The following is an 18,466-nucleotide window of genomic DNA, read 5'->3' on the forward strand; positions in this document are numbered from 1 at the left end:
GCCATAACTCAGCACCATTTTTCATGAATTATTCCCTTTACTTAGAATTTCAGTTAAAGTTTTGTGCACTTCACTCTACCTCTGTTATTCTGATGGAATTGATTCAAACTAATAGTTGTTCAGCATCATCCCACATCATAGACACAGTGCATAACTCTGGCAGATTTTCATGAATTATCCCCTTTTACTTAGAATTCAGTTAAGTTTTATGCACTTGACTTTCACTCTATCTCTGTTATTACTGAATGGATCTGATTCAACTTAACGTTTCAAATCATTACCTTACATATGACACAAGGTGCATAACTCTGGACAATTTTTCATGAATATTTCCCCTTTTTACTTAGAATTTTAGGTAAGTTATGCACTTCATCTATCTCGTTATTACTGAATGGATTGATCAACTTAAGTAGTTGTTCAACATCATCACCACACCTATGACACAAGATGCATAACTCTGGATTTTTTCATGAATTATTCCCCTTTTTACTTAGAATTTTAGGTTAAAGTTTTCGTGCACTTTCACTCTATCTCTGTTATTACTGAATGGATTTGATTCAAACTTAAAATAGTTGTTCAGCATCATCACTCACATCATATGACACAAGATGCATAACTCTGGCAGATTTTTTCATGAATTATTCCCCTTTTTACTTAGAATTTCAGGTTAAAGTTTTATGCACTTTGACTTTCACTCTATTTCTGTTATTACTGAATGGATCTGATTCAAACTTAAACAGTTGTTCAGCATCATTACCCTTATCATATGACACAAGGTGCATAACTCTGGGACCAATTTTTCATGAATTATTTCCCCTTTTTACTTAGAATTTTAGGTTAAACTTTTCGTGCACTTTCACTCTATCTCTGTTATTACTGAATGGATTTGATTCAAACTTAAAATAGTTGTTCAACATCATCACCCACACCATATGATGCAAGGTGCATAACTCTGGCACCAATTTTTCATTAATTATTCACCCTTTTTACTTAGAATTTTAGGTTAAAGTTTTATGCACTTTCACTCTATCTCTGTTATTACTGAATGGATTTGATTCAAACTTAAAGTAGTTGTTCAACATCATCACCCACACCATATGACACAAGATGCATAACTCTGGCAGATTTTTTCATGAATTATTCCCCTTTTTACTTAGAATTTTAGGTTAAAGTTTTCGTGCACTTTCACTCTATCTCTGTTATTACTGAATGGATTTGATTCAAACTTAAAATAGTTGTTCAGCATCATCACTCACATCATATGACACAAGATGCATAACTCTGGCAGATTTTTTCATGAATTATTCCCCTTTTTACTTAGAATTTCAGGTTAAAGTTTTATGCACTTTGACTTTCACTCTATTTCTGTTATTACTGAATGGATCTGATTCAAACTTAAACAGTTGTTCAGCATCATTACCCTTATCATATGACACAAGGTGCATAACTCTGGGACCAATTTTTCATGAATTATTTCCCCTTTTTACTTAGAATTTTAGGTTAAACTTTTCGTGCACTTTCACTCTATCTCTGTTATTACTGAATGGATTTGATTCAAACTTAAAATAGTTGTTCAACATCATCACCCACACCATATGATGCAAGGTGCATAACTCTGGCACCAATTTTTCATTAATTATTCACCCTTTTTACTTAGAATTTTAGGTTAAAGTTTTGATGCACTTTCACTCTGATTCTGTTATTACTGAATGGATTTGATTCAAACTTAAAATAGTTGTTCAGCATCATCACCTACATTATATGACACAAGCTGCATAACTCTGGCACCAATATTTAATGAATTATGCCCCTTTTTGCTTAGGATATACTTATATAGTGTTTTGATACTTTTATCTTTACCTCTCTTATTACTTTAAGTTGATATTTTTGACATAGACTCAGGCTATTGTGCAATATCTTCATCCACAATTGGAGTCATTAAACACTCCAGTGACAGCTCTAGTTTCCTCAGATGTGCCCAGTTTCACTATCCAGCATCGAAATAGTCGAGCGCGCTGTCTCCTGTGACAGCTCTTGTTTTTTTTTCCCATCCGAGATTTCATGGAGACAAATATTCTGACCAAGTTTCATGCACATCAGATGAAAAATGCAACCCCTATTGCACACACAAAGTTTTTCTTTGATTTGACCGTGTGACCTAGTTTTTGTACCAAGATGACCTATATACAAACTTGACCTAGATTTGATCAAGACAAACAATTTGATCAAATTCCACGAATTCCCAGTGAAAAATGCAGCCCCTATAGCATCCACAAGGTTTGTCTTTGATTTGACCAGGTGGCCTAGTTTTTGACCACGGTGACCCATATTTGAACTTGACTTAGATTTCATCAAGACAAACATTCTGATCAAATTCCATGTATATTCAGTGAAAAATGCAGCCCCTATTACATACACAATGTTTTTCTTTGATATTGGGTTACCTAGTTTTTGACTCCAGATGTCCCATATTCAAACTTGACCTAGATTTTATCAAGACAAACATTGTGATCAAAATTCATGAAGATCCAGTGTAAAATCCAGCCCCTATTGCATACACAAGGCTTTTCTTTGATTTGACCTAGTTTTTTTTATCCCAGACGACCCAGATTTGAGTTTGGCCTAGACATCACCAAGACATATTCTGACCAAGTTTCATGATGATACAATAGATAACATGGCCTCTAGAGTGTTCACAAGGTAAAATGTTGACAGATGCCGGACAAATGTCGACAACAATAGCTCATCTTTGAGCTAAAAATATTTTAAAAATATGAATAACAAGGGTGGAAAACTGTCACAGAGTACACCTACCACAGTAAATTACTGTTGACTTTTAAATACTCTACTTAATAGTTAATGAGTAGACAAGTTGTCAGTATCAACCAATTCGAGAGCCATAACTCCAGAGTGATAAAGACTATCTGGCTGGTTATCGAATTTGGTGAAGATAACATGCTAATAAACATTAAAAGTTTGGTGAACATTGGATAATAACTGCTTAGGTTTTTGTTTGTATATTCTGCGTTTAAAGCAGTTTTTCAACAGTATTTCAGTTAACTGCTGAAGTTATTTTAAAAGTGGGCACTCATTTCTTGCAATATTACGTATTTCAAGAGCTGTGTCTCAAGAGTGACTGAGTATCCGGCTGGTTATAAATCTTGCCGGAGATATTTGCCTATAGGCGTTTGTACCAAATTTGGTGAACATTGGAAAAGAACTGAGAGTGGACATGGTCAATTATATTAAAGCCCCAAAACTCAAGAGTCACTGGGACAATCTGAATAGCCATCGAAACTGGTCGAGATACATGTATGCCATAAACACCTGTGACCAAGTTTAGTGAAAATTGGATAAAAGTGGCTTAAGTTAGAGAATGGGACAACTTTAATGGACACTACCCACTGAAGGTGCTCCCACAATATGTCAAGTTTCTTTTAGGTCTACATTATCCAAAGTATTTGCTTGGTTTCATTTAAATTGTTATATTTAGCAATTTATCATCTTTTAGCTGTAATCAAAACTTACCTGGAAGGCAGTTACCTCAGAAATTGACAAATAAGCCTCATCTCAGAAATAGTTTGTTTCTGTCATCCTTAGATGTCTGAAACAATTTTTAAGTCATTTCATGAATAATTTACAAAAACAGTGCTAAAGGAATGGGATTGAAAGCTAATTAGCTAAATGTCCTCTCCCTGACATCTTTTGAAGAATTTAGGCAAGAATACTTTTGTCAAGCTTCTAAGAAATTCCAAGACTGCTAATGAGTTGACTGAGACAAGCGTGTCCGTATACTGAAGGCTAGAATGATTTCTACAGCACTTCTGCCTGTTGATTATACTGCACTAGAGAGGACAGTTTGTTTTTACACTAAATTATGTACAAGAACCAAATAGGCATCTCTGCCCCAATTACCACAAACACACAGTCATTGCTAGCACAATTTATTTTTACATCAACAAAACATTGGTGTACATACATACATATTTCAATAATTATTGTAATCGGAAAAAAAATCCTTGCCACTGTTTAATTATCATAAGTTACTTAACAGAAAATCTGCTGCAAAATAAAATCATAATAACCAATCCCAAGCTATAAACTGAAACTCCATTACTGTAAAAAAATGTTTGCAAATGATAATATCACTTCTAGTTTTCCAATTAATTACATAATCTTTCACATTATGATCAACATAATAATGTCGTTCCACAGTCAAAAAAGAATAGTTATACGCATTGGATAAAATGCATTTGTCAATAAAAAAACATGTAAATAGTTCACAAACACAGCCAGACTGACGTCTTTAACTGTTTTTCCCTTGTTTAACTGAAAGCTGAAGAATTTTTTCATTAGAATTATCTTGTAAACTACTGAAATCATTTTATCACTAATCAGGTTAAAAATTTATCTATCAAATGTTTTTGAAAACTAATCAATCTATCACTGAATTTGCATGTAAGCAAAATAGGTTAATAGGGAACAAAGTATCTTCACTATTGCAGCAGTTTCAAATGACAGAAAAATATCCGCAACCTTGAATTTTCTAATATGATTTGTGTTCCTGGCAGTTTGATATCCAATCCTGATGACATATCACAAAGTGGACCATATTGTAAATTGGTAAATATGCCAAATGTGTAATCCACAAAAAATAAAGTCTTTACTTACTTACTTACTTACTACTTACTTACTAAAGTACCATTCTAATTGGTCAGTGAATGGACTGTGAGGTGTACAAAGATTTTGCGAATTTCTGGTTAAATTCAAAATTGGACCTGTCACCAGTTTGCAACTGCTTATTAAAATTTAATCACTGCTCAAGGTCATAAGGTGCATGGATAATACACAATAGTGAACAATATGTGACATAGACACCAGAGTGTGTAAGAAACTGTGTAATATTGTGATTTTTTTCCTGTTTGTCTGCATGAGAGACTGAATACACAATCTGTGATACTAGCATTTACTTTTAACACAGTTTATAAAAAGCAAGCTGCTGCCAATCTAAACATTGTTTAACAGTTCTAAAAGTTCACTAAATACTGTTTTAACTATAGACACGTAAATGAAAATAAAATCAGTTTGATAATTCAGTGATGAGTTAACACACAAGTCAAATTAATACATGGAATGGGACAACATATACAGACAACAAAAACCATTAAATGCTGTAACAATTTTTAAGTCTATTTTACAAATTAAGAGCTTAAATATACACATAAAAGTAATAAAAGAATCCCTATCACAGTTAACTTGTGGTAAACATAATAGCTAAACAACTACCACAACACTTTAATATATCCACACTTGATTAAACTCCCAATGTCATACAGCTATTTAATGTTTCAACAAAAACAATCTGCACATACAAATATGGAAAAGTAAAGTTACAGGTTTTGCAGTTCAAAGCCTCAACTGGGCATATTCCAGTTTCAGTGTATACCCAGCTATATGTCAACATTTTTTTTTCAAATCTAAACACAAAACACGTTACCAGTAACGTTATTCATATCTAGTATCTCTGCAAACAAAAAACCCCATCAGTTTCATACTCTATATCATCTTGAATGCCTGGCCCTGCCCCCAGTAAAACATACCTCTGAAAATTTAAACGGCAATCTTGCAAAACAAGAAATGATCTGCTTATAATTTTGCTGAAACATCATCTGCCTGTGCTGACAGTATTTAATGTTAATCTCACAAATAAAATGATATACACAGTTACATATTTATACATAATCTATATACAGAGTACACAATACAATATATTAACTATACTGTTATATCAAAATTACATTTTACTTGTCCAACAGTAATCATTATCAAAAACATTTCTACAGATAGAATAATCACATAATCCTTTTTGGCAATGAAATGGTGTAATATAAATAGTATCTACCAATCTTTCCTTTAAGTACAATCAAATTTCTAAGCTAAATTACAATATTTTTTCATCAACTTATTACTTGAGTATCTGCACTTTTAATTGGTGTAATATAATTATTTAGTACTGCAGAGTGTAATGAACCTACAAATTAACTGTTTTATCAATTTTTTCTATAACAAGGTTTTCCCCTGATTTCTTGTTAAATATAAGACGACGCCATTGATAATATAAAACAATCTAAAACTCTGAGAGTGGTCATAGGAACTTTTAAAATATCTTGGTAATTTTTTAACTCATCCAAAATAATTTTGATGAGGTATTTGCCATTGTAAATTTCAGTCGTACTGACACCAAAAATTAGAAACAAAACAGAAAAAAAGCAACTGCGAATTTATTTGTGGATGGACTGTTACACAAATTTCTGGATATATCTTTGTTGCATAAAAGCAACATTTAAAATCACAAATTTTGAAAAATATCTATAAAAGTATTTTTTCGAACATTTTTACAATCTAACTGATATTAATAAAAGAACTTTAAAATTTCCAAAAAGATATTACTATAGCAGGTGGTAAAGCCTATACAGTAAAACACCGCTCGCTCGAGGTCGCAAGGGGATGAGCAAAATGCTCGAGTTATCCATGGTTTCGAGCGACCCAAACATTGACCAACATACGAAGAAAATTGAAGTTTATTTTACCAATTGTCATCGAGACCATTTGCAGAGGAAACGGTGATGCGTAATAATAACACACTCATGACATTTTCAAAAAAAAACTTACTACAAACGTTATTTATGATAGATCGTAATTGGCACATGTGAAGAAACAGCTAAGACATTTTTTTTTTATTATCTGAAATACTGTAATCGAATTCGCAATTTTCTTCTCCAAATTAAGATCTCATAATTATCATCTCAATTTTATGAAAAGGCTATCTTATTTCCTTTATTTGCATGCAAACAACTGTTGGTTAAAATATTAAGATCTCATAATTATCTTCTTGATCCCGCAGAAAAAAGTATAATTAATAACAATTTTGATCAATAAAATTTTTCTTCCACCTTTCATCAATAATTAATCTCATTATCAGATCAAAACCGACAAACTAAGTCGGGGAATAGACCATGCAATTCTCATGGCGTGCGAAAATTTTAAATTAACCGATACATTCTGACCGCCGAAGGTGTGAAAAATTTTGACACCTCTGTTCGAGTTTGCCATAAGCAACAAAGAGTAAATTAATACACAGGGACCAGGTGTCATGCTCGAGCGATTGAGTTATCGATGCTCGACCCAGCCATGGTAATCTCACATAGAAAATAGTAGAAAATCGGCCGGGACCACATGAATTGCTCGAGCAAGCCCGGGTGCTCGAGTAATCGATGCTCGAGCGAGCGGTGTTTCACTGTACAAAATAAAGCTGCAATTCATAAAATAACCTATTACAGATTACATGGATTAAACAATAGCTTGATTCAAAGAATCGTTCCTCTATAGTACTTGAGCAAACCAGTTCTTTCTGACAATATATAATTAGTCCTGCTACTATGAAATAAATAAAACTAAAATAAAACTCTCCACACAAGAGCAATCTGTGTAAAAGTAAGTTCATTACACTATGCCAAAAATGACTGAAAGTCAATACCCAGCAGCTAAGTCCTGTAAAATTCGTTGGATTACTGCTACTATATATGTTGTTTTCGGGAGACAATCAAAATCCCCTTGATCAAAATCCCCTACACTGAAAAATGACAGGGTGTTACAAAATCCCCTTCATACTTTTGCAGGGTGTATCATAATCCCCTCTGTGATTTTTACTTATTTCATCAAGTTCAAATACAATTATATATAACTTAAAAGTCTATTGCATAAAGCACGTAAATACAATGCCTTAAGCAAACATAATATAATTTGGAGCACTGATATCTATATATCTATAATGTTAATCACAGAGGGGATTATGATACCCCCTGCAAATGTGTGAAGGGGATTTTGTAACACCAAGTCATTTTTCAGTGGAGGGACTTTGATCAAGGGGATTTTGATATACACTCGTTGTTTTCCAAACTTTGTCAGCATTTTATAACTGTAGAAAATGCTGTGATTTTAAGAACTGAAATAAATGAGATGTCTGACAAACTGATGTTCATATAACCCTTAACAGTTGAGCCGTGCCATGAGAAAACCAACATAGTGGGTATGCGACCAGCATGGATCCAGACCAGCCTGCGCATCCGCGCAGTCTGGTCAGGCTCAATGCTGTTCGCTTTTAAAGCCTATTGGAATTGGAGAAACTATTAGCGAGCAGCATGGATCCTGACCAGACTGCGCGGATGCGTAGGCTGGTCTGGATCCATGCTGGTCGCATACCCACTATGTTGGTTTTCCCATGGCATGGCTCAGTTTGTGAATTCAAGAACTTTTTACAAATAAATACTCTTTTTAAAACAACTACATAAAAACGAACATTTGCATAGACGTTTCTAGTGATTAATGAAAACCTGTAATATGACATGTTCCGTAACCTGTGCACATACAAACATTCTCATAACGTGGTCCCCATACTAATGCTCTGGAACATAATGGGAACAGCCAACATAACAAATGTTATACACAAAATTTATACATGTACAAATGTATAACATTCCTAATATGTGCTATTTTTCAACTATTTCTTTGATTTTACCAAAATACTGCCAAGTGATATAACATTGATGAAATGCTTTGTGTCAAATGTCCCCAAATTAAAGGTAAATATATAATAAGCATTAAATATATGCACCAACATTATTGTATTACATACGTATTTCACAAATATGCAAAAACATTTAATCATTAATCCTATTTTAGCTTTTCATGTGTTAATGAATTTCTAGTTTAACTGACTCAATGACAAATACCCATCAACCCCATGCAAAAGAAGCAGATGACGGAAAAAAGTAGGGACAATGAGTTCTTTGTAGCTACAAACTAGCCCAAGCTATGTCACAGGTGCAAATATTTAAGACAGACAACAAGCATTTCTTTTACCCTCCAATGGAAACTATGAATACAATAAATACATTGAAAAAGGAATATTGCACAGCAGAACACCTCCACAGGAAATACTAGCCTAATAATTATGTCGGAACAATTATGTCAATACATGTGCTGATAGTTCTTCAGAGTGGTGGGACTTCTATCACTTAATCAAAAAAAAAAAAAAAAAAAGCATGTACCCATATTCTCTCTCTGTGAACCAATTTAAAGCTAAACCTTAATCTATCACAGTACCCATCATTAACTTTTTGCTTAAATCTTGTCAGTACAGTGTAACCATCACATTTTTGATGGGAGTGTAATATCAAAGGCATAAAAAACTCCTTACTGAACCCCAAAAAAACTCCCCATAGTAACTTGCCAATACAAGTATTATATAGCAACAATTTGTTGTCAAGTTCTTTAAGCAGACATACTTTTTCCTGTACTAAGCACTTATTTTAAATAATGAAAGTGTAAAATATAATGTATTAAATGTTGAATACTTTCTGTGGTACTATTACACCTGGTTCAAAAATAAATGTGGGTTATAACACTAATTGTTTGATTTCATCTTTATCTGATTTGCTTCTTGAAACCAGCATCCCATGAATGTCTCTGGGCAATCTGATTAGCAAGTGTGTCTGCTTGTGAATCATCTGATTAGCAAGTGTGTCTGCTTGTGAATCAATCTGTTCAGATTTTTTTGTGAAGATTTAGTGCAGATGCTCAGTAGAGTGATTTCATTCCTTCCTCCTCAAACTGTGCCCAGCCATCATTCAGTTCTATAAATATAGCTCTAGCCAATGGTAGGTGTGGAGAATCTGCCAGCTGCAAATATTTTATACATGTAAGGGCTAGGCTGTTAACAGTTCAAGATGTTAATACATTTCCTGTATAACTACAAATTGCAATTGTTAGTTTTGCTGAATTTTAAGGGACATGAAATCCTTTTGGATGAAGACTTTCCAACTTTCAGACTACAGGAGTCTCTGCACACACTTAGGTCAGTGTAGACCACCAACCTGCCAGGTAGCTTCCTTAACTGTAATAGCTTACATATTCAAGACTTTATTTCAACATGAACTCTATATCACTTGTCTGAATTATAGAAAGTGTAGATTTAAAAACCCAATTTTGCATTTAGATTTACTGTTTAAAATAAAGTATACTAATAAAATTTCTCTACTGTAAGAGCATTACATATGCAATGAGATGGAGTACCTTATCTGGATGTACAGAGAGCACAGCTTTCCTGTAGACTTTCTTCACTTGGTCAGGTGTGACAAGGTCGTGCATACCACATTGTTTCCATCTTGTCTCCTCCTCCCACAGTACAGTATGCAGAGAACACAGTAATGCTCGTATGTTACGCTCTTTACCTTTCGTCCACTCCAATACCTGTAGGAAAATTTCAAGTGAAGTGATCTACAAATGACTGGCTTATGGTTTCAAAATGTTAAAAGTAAGTATGTAGGTGTTCATGTACAGTAAAGAGAATTTAATATGAACTTGTAGTAGACAAGTAGTCTATAATCCTGTAAAGTTAAATATCTGGCAACAAATATTGCTTAAACTAGTGTACTGTCAGGTCCAATTAAAACAGCTGTCCGTTATCTTAGATGAAAAGTAATAATATCAATTTGAGTCTGAGCTCACTATAAGATAAATACTCTGTCATAATACAACAAATAATTCTAAATGTCTAAAATTATTTATCATCAATAACTGAAATGCTGACAAATTGTGTTAAGTCCAGAGCAGACAAAAGTGGGCAGTTTGTACCTCAAAGTGAATGCCCACAACTCTAGAAGTAAGCTATAATGTATTTCAAACATCTTTTCATTCTGCTCTATACAGAAATAAAATGGAACTTAACATATTACTGTACAGCTGTAATTAACTAAGACTAAACAGAACCGGACACTAATTTCATGGAATTCCATAATTAAAGATTGTATCAGAAATACCTTCAGTTTAATAGGGTCCATTTCTTCTGCCATTATTTTTTTTTTCATATCACCAATAGTTTTAGGTCCGTCATCTTTCTTGGTAAAGGTTGATCCCTTTGGCATCAAGTCATCAAATGTGGCTTTACTTGCATGAGTTTTTGGACCTGTGTTTTGGCAGAACAATAAAGATAAACTGAAGATGGCTACACTATATAATATATGGATCAAAAAATAGGTTTATAACTTGATAGAAAAGTTCTGCTTCATCAGTTTGTTCATGACGGCTTCAAATACTAATCTAGTGGCTGTGAAGTGTAAAACCTTACTGAATGCCAGTCAAAATAGAATACTATTTTGAGAGGTACTAAGACAAGTAGTTTTGACTATTAACTGGCATGTTGTTCAGTTAAGTGTTTTATTACATCAGAAATGAAATTTCACAGAAGTTTTGACTTTAGCCAATTAAACATGTGCTGAACACAGATGGGTCATATAGGCACAAAGAGGCAATATACATAAGAAATCTTGTAATACTGATCTCTAGTTAAAGAGTGTCTTGTCATTCACCTACGCTTTTAAGAGGAACAACTGGACTACTTACTACTTGAAAAGAGTTACATGACAGACAAACTAGTTATGTTAAAGTAAGTATCTTAAATGTTGCAGAAAGTTCTTATTTGAACTTTACACAGATATTTCCATATACTATCAGCTATAAAACAATGTTTCTCATCAAAACCTTTCTTTGAGCTGTCATTTGTGTCACGGAACACACTGCCCTGGTGGTAGTTTGGCCGCTTTTGTTGTTGGCTCCCAGGAGCAGTTGTGCTGGGGCTTGCCCTGCCACCCCCAGCTTGTTGCTGAGTTCGAGGTTGTTGCATTCCGCCTTCAAAAACAATCATAAAAATTTCTCATCTTTATGCCATAATTTTGATCATATATTACCAGCATTTTTAACACTATCTTTCTTACATAAAATTTTACCTGAAGTTATAATCTTTCTTACATAAAATTTTACCTGATGGTATACAGAACTTGCCCGGTAACTTACAACAATGACTTGATTGACTACACACAGGACTACATGTAACTTACAGCAATTTGTTTCTTTCATGACATACAGACTTTATAAAACTGTCATAGTTCAGATATGACCAAAGTTCAGATATGACCAGATGATGGCTCTAAAATTTCTCAAAACTTAGAAAAAATGTATTTCATGATCCATATTTCAGTTATTATGCTTCGTGCTGCTGCGATATACATACCCATGTACCCAGATCCCATTGGAGGTTTACTGGGCTGCTGTTGCGGTGCCTGTTGACTCTGTTTTTGCTGTGACATACTGGCTGGCTTTCCAAATGACCCTGTAAAACAGTAGAGTCTGTATTTCATAAAACTGTTGCAATCAAAGTTTATAGCCAACCTACACTATAGATTAGCAAAGTCTTTATCATGTTTTCAAACACATGATATACTTAATAATGAAAGCTGGGTAGTCTAAGGACACTGTATCTTTTTTCTAGTTTCCATTTACACAAAAGTAGGCCGATTAAAAATCTTATTTTGTAGCTGAAAGTTAGAGCAAGAAAAGCTTACCAAATTCTGCAAAAGGATCAGCAGGTTTTCCACTACTTGTTCCAGATCCAGCTGGATTTGCACCTTGACCCATTCCACTCTTCGACTGGAATGTTCCACTACCACTTCTTGGAATGTTTCCTCCCATCTGCATGCCGCCTAGGAATGTACCACTGTTGTTTCTAGGAATGTTACCTCCCATTGGCTGAAATGTTCCACTACCACTATAAGGTATATTGCCACCGGTCCCTAGATTTGAATAAGAGCTATTTCTTGATATATTTGGACTAGAATTTGTAGAAACGAAAGAGTTCCAATCTCCCATTAGATCTCCTGAACTGTCTGTTGCTCCAGGTTTTGAACTAAATGAACTTGATTTATCCATACCTAATATATCATTCTGTGATTCTTTGACCCCACTTGAGTCTCCAAAAGGATCAAATGAATGAAATTCATTTTTGGGAGCAGTTACTGTCACAGGTGGTGGCTCTTGTGATTTTGTATTACTGGAAAATGCCTGGAATGGATCAAACGTATCACTTTTTGTACTTCCATCCATCATATCTATGTCAGCTGAGCTGGAATTAGCTGTCCCACTGAGTATATCTACATTTGAAGGAGTCTTTTCTATATGTATAAGGTTTACATCATTTGCTAGACTATCTCCATTATTCATATCAAAGAAGTCTACATCCTCTTCAGTTTTAAATCCAGACTGGTCTTGGAAATTTGCTTCAAAGGGCTTAAAATCTTTATTTTGTTCACTAGATTGCACATTGCCATTATCACTGGGATACGGAGATTTCCTTTCATTTACCCCACCCACTCTTTGTTGAGTCAAAGCTGCAAAGTCATCCTCATCATCACTGGTGTTTTGCAACAGACTAAATTCATCTTCTGTTGGTATTTTCACCTCTTTGGCTGGTTCATTTACTGCTCCATTTGAAGCTTCACTTACTGCTCCGTTTGAAGCCCAGTCTAATGTTTCAAAAAAGTTAGCAGTGGGAACTTCCTGTTTTGGCTGACTGGCAGGGGGCTGACTGACAGTGACTGGAGACTGGTTCCGTGTGTTTCTACTGTCACTGACTGAATTGACTGGTTGTTTAGCTTTGTCATTTGGAACATGACTTGGACTCTCGTTTGAACTGACACTAGATGATCGGGCCAATCTAGCTTTACCTTTCTCTGATATACCTGCATGTACAAAACACAAACACGTATCACTATTGTAAATTTACTTTAATTATGTCAAATGAACTTTGTCAAACTATCAAAATGTTAAAAACTGATATTTCTACACAAGGTTTCTTCTTTGTTGTTTATTACTATTGCTCAACATCATTGTTTTCACTTTTTATTTACAACAGGAAAAATTGGTATGAAATGCTTGCTCATAAAAAAAACAAAAAACAATGGTGAGGCTACATTAAATTTATAGACACCAAATTAATAAAAAAAATATCAGTCATACATTATGTTACGGGAACACAACTGTCATCTGCGATCAATTTTGAAAACAACCTTTTAAAACCAACAGTTTGTCTCCTCAGGGCAAAAAGTGGATAACTCCATTGACTTAAAGGACTTATTCACTTCTTGCACTAAGGTGGCGATATTGTCATACACAGTGTAACTTATGAATTTAAACCAGCCACGATTCATCCCCGTTTAACACTAAAATAATATGGCATAAAAAGTACATTATCTACTATACTAATTTGTCAAGAAGCACAAAGACGTCACACATTGCAATCAGCACAGAATGAAAGTTTTAAAGTTAATACTTCAAAACAGAGAGAGAAAATCATACCAAAAAGTGACATGGTCTCGTGTAGTTCTTCCTTATTTGAGAAGAGAATCCTTGGTGAAAGTTTCTGTACATCAAATTTGGCCCAGGGGAAGTTCTGTTCTGGTGGGCGGTCTTTGGGTGATACAGTGGTGTTGAGCATAACAGCAAATCTTTCAGGGTACTTGTCTGGGGTGTCAAGTTGGTCTAAATCATATCTGTTGTCACAAGTTAAAAATTTATGATGTTTTTTTTTTATGTTAAAGATCCACACTCTCTATAACTTATGACTGAAAATAATTCTTCTTTGAACTTATTCATGAAATCTCTGCTTAAAACTCCTTATTTCAGTTAGTATAGCATGAGACATACGAAACAAAAGTGAAGATAAACTCCTAACCTTTTATTTTGTACATGTGTATTTGTGATAATGTAAGTGCAGCTTGAATAAAAACTTCAGTGAAATACATAAAGCTCCCTAATAAATGTCCACAGAACTTACTGTGTAAATTTCATATTTGTTCGGTTAGGTTTTACAAAACCCGAGTTGATTTGAAGCTGGAACATCTTCATGGAGGTAATCTGCGAAGACAATAACATGTCACTCAATATTGTTTACTTTTTTAAATATTGTCAGTCCATCTGTCAACGTTCTAATTAGTTCAATTTTGAATGTCGTACTGTCAGATAGTAAAATTGGTAACTGGTAGCTCAAATTATTTCATAAGAATTTTACAAAAAATTGGTCTTTCGGAAAAATCATTATTTCAAATGTTTACTGTGACCAAAGTTGTCCTTCTGCAGTAGAATAATCATCCATTAATATAGAAACCAATGCAGATATTTAGCAAACCAGCTACCTACATCTCTATTATAAAGTTGACACAACTGACTTTACAATAACATACATACAGCATGAACATAACCCAACACTCTTTTTATATCATTATTCATATCCACTCAATACAGAATTACAGATCCGTGAATATATTCTGAAGAACTACACTTCCTGAAACCAGTGTATTAATGAATTTTGTGAATGTTTTTCCCAATGTTCAATGTGTGAAGTATAGAGTATAGCTGTTTACCTTTCCTTGTATTTTGCCTCCAAATGTTGACCTGGCATGATACACAATAATAGTGATATCTCCTGCTGCTGATATATTGAGAGGTAATGTGACTTTGCCCTCAGCCTCGGAGTAACCTTTCATTTTCTCGTACTCCTGAGACGTGGTCAGAATCCTGTCCTCTCCTACAAAAACCTCCACAAATGGTGTGCAACCATTCCTACAGGAAACATATCAAGAAGAGATTTGATCATTAATATAAAGGAACAAGGAGAGACCAATCTATTTGCAATTTCAAGAGTAGTGTCAAAAACAAAGACTTTTTAATGACGCCTACCTAAAATGCCTCTAATCTGGATGCAACTGGTTTTATCATAAAGTGAAAATAAAAAAATTCTTGCATTAGAGTAAGTAAACATTATCAGTGTCTTTGAAATGAAGAAAGGCAAGACGGGACAATTACTTACTTCATTTTGTTGAAAAGAGGTACAGGGGCTAAAGTAATACTGTTGAGAATGAGAGACTTGGTGTGTGGTTTGTACGGATCATCTGATACCATCTCACTGAGATACTCTATGTACCTGAAGTAAATATAACACAATCTCACTGAGATACCCTTTGTACCTGAAGTAAATATAACACAATCTCACTGAGATACTCTATGTACCTGAAGTAAATATAACACAATCTCACTGAGATACTCTATGTACCTGAAGTAAATATAACACAATCTCACTGAGGTACTCTATGTACCTGAAGTAAATATAACACAATCTCACTGAGATACCCTTTGTACCTGAAGTAAATATAACACAATCTCACTGAGATACTCTTTGTACCTGAAGTAAATATAACACAATCTCACTGAGATACGCTATGTACCTGAAGTAAATATAACACAATCTCACTGAGATACGCTATGTACCTGAAGTAAATATAACACAATCTCACTGAGATACCCTATGTACCTGAAGTAAATATAACACAATCTCACTGAGATACGCTATGTACCTGAAGTAAATATAACACAATCTCACTGAGATACCTATGTATCTGAAGTAAATATAACACAATCTCACTGAGATACTCTATGTACCTGAAGTAAATATAACACAATCTCAGTGAGACACTCTATGTACCTGAAGTAAATATAACACAATCTCACTGAGATACCCTATGTACCTGAAGTAAATATAACACAATCTCACTGAGATACCCTATGTACCTGAAGTAAATATAACACAATCTCACTGAGATACCTATGTACCTGAAGTAAATATAACACAATCTCACTGAGATACTCTATGTATCTGAAGTAAATATAACACAATCTCACTGAGATACCCTTTGTACCTGAAGTAAATATAACACAATCTCACTGAGATACTCTATGTATCTGAAGTAAATATAACACAATCTCACTGAGATACCCTTTGTACCTGAAGTAAATATAACACAATCTCACTGAGATACTCTATGTACCTGAAGTAAATATAACACAATCTCACTGGGATACCCTTTGTACCTGTAGATATAACACAATCTTACTGAGATACTCTATGTACCTGAAGTAAATATAACACAATCTCACTGAGATACTCTTTGTACCTGAAGAAAATATAACACAATCTCACTGAGATACCTATGTATCTGAAGTAAATATAACACAATCTCACTGAGATACCCTATGTACCTGAAGTAAATATAACACAATCTCACTGAGATACCCTTTGTACCTGAAGTAAATATAACACAATCTCACTGAGATACTCTATGTACCTGAAGTAAATATAACACAATCTCACTGAGGTACTCTATGTACCTGAAGTAAATATAACACAATCTCACTGAGATAACCCTTTTACCTGAAGTAAATATAACACAATCTCTCACTGAGGTACTCTATGACCTGAAGTAAATTTATAACACAATCTCACTGAGATACCTTTGTACTGAAGTAAATATAACACAATCTCACTGAGATACCTATGTATCTGAAGTAAATATAACACAATCTCACTGAGATACTCTATGTACCTGAAGTAAATATAACACAATCTCACTGAGATACCCTTTGTACCTGAAGTAAATATAACAATCTCAGTGAGACACGCTATGTACCTGAAGTAAATATAACACAATCTCACTGAGATACTCTATGTACCTGAAGAAAATATAACACAATCTCACTGAGATACTCTATGTATCTGAAGTAAATATAACACAATCTCACTGAGATACTCTATGTATCTGAAGTAAATATAACACAATCTCAGTGAGATACCCTATGTACCTGAAGTAAATATAACACAATCTCACTGAGATACCCTTTGTACCTGAAGTAAATATAACACAATCTCACTGAGATACCCTATGTACCTGAAGTAAATATAACACAATCTCACTGAGATACTCTATGTACCTGAAGTAAATATAACACAATCTCACTGAGATACCCTATGTACCTGAAGTAAATATAACACAATCTCACTGAGATACCCTATGTACCTGAAGTAAATATAACACAATCTCACTGAGATACTCTATGTACCTGAAGTAAATATAACACAATCTCACTGAGGTACTCTATGTACCTGAAGAAAGTATAACACAATCTAACTGAGATACCTATGTATCTGAAGTAAATATAACACAATCTCACTGAGATACTCTATGTATCTGAAGTAAATATAACACAATCTCACTGAGATACCCTTTGTACCTGAAGTAAATATAACACAATCTCACTGAGATACTCTATGTACCTGAAGAAAATATAACAAGATCTCACTGAGATACTCTATGTACATGAAGTAAATACAACACAATCTCGCTGAGATACTCTATGTACCTGAAGAAAATATAACACCATCTCACTGAGATATTCTATGTACATGAAGAAAATATAACAAGATCTCAGTGAGATACTCTATGTACCTGAAGTAAATATAAACCAATCACACTGAAATACCCTTAGTACCTGAAGTAAACATAACACGCTCTCAGTGAGATACTCTATGTACCTGAAGTAAACATAACACAATCTCACTGACATACTCTAGGTACCCATATACATGTAAATCTCAAGTTTACAAAGCAGGCACACATCAGCCTAATAAATACACAGTGGCAGGAAAAAACCCAATATACCTGAAGCAAATATAAGACAGCAA

At 34.1% G+C, this 18,466-nt stretch overlaps 1 protein-coding gene across 1 annotated transcript in view; it reads right to left on the bottom strand.

Annotated features, from left to right (window-relative positions):
* Nucleotides 1-3,928: 3,928 nt before the first annotated feature.
* LOC123525272 (cyclin-G-associated kinase-like) overlaps nucleotides 3,929-18,466 on the bottom strand; it is a 37,959-nt gene continuing 23,421 nt past the window's right edge. The window contains exons 15-24 of the mRNA XM_045304183.2: nucleotides 15,761-15,874; nucleotides 15,315-15,513; nucleotides 14,729-14,808; nucleotides 14,251-14,444; nucleotides 12,462-13,634; nucleotides 12,131-12,229; nucleotides 11,602-11,748; nucleotides 10,881-11,026; nucleotides 10,135-10,311; nucleotides 3,929-9,741 (exon numbers count right to left, since the gene is read on the bottom strand). Of these exons, the coding sequence (XP_045160118.2) occupies nucleotides 9,640-9,741; nucleotides 10,135-10,311; nucleotides 10,881-11,026; nucleotides 11,602-11,748; nucleotides 12,131-12,229; nucleotides 12,462-13,634; nucleotides 14,251-14,444; nucleotides 14,729-14,808; nucleotides 15,315-15,513; nucleotides 15,761-15,874 (2,431 nt within the window). The 3' untranslated portion in view covers nucleotides 3,929-9,639. The remainder of the gene's footprint in view (nucleotides 9,742-10,134; nucleotides 10,312-10,880; nucleotides 11,027-11,601; nucleotides 11,749-12,130; nucleotides 12,230-12,461; nucleotides 13,635-14,250; nucleotides 14,445-14,728; nucleotides 14,809-15,314; nucleotides 15,514-15,760; nucleotides 15,875-18,466) is intronic.

The sequence above is a fragment of the Mercenaria mercenaria genome, chromosome 3 (assembly GCF_021730395.1).
Source record: "Mercenaria mercenaria strain notata chromosome 3, MADL_Memer_1, whole genome shotgun sequence".
In the NCBI taxonomy this organism is placed as follows: Eukaryota; Metazoa; Mollusca; class Bivalvia; order Venerida; family Veneridae; genus Mercenaria; species Mercenaria mercenaria.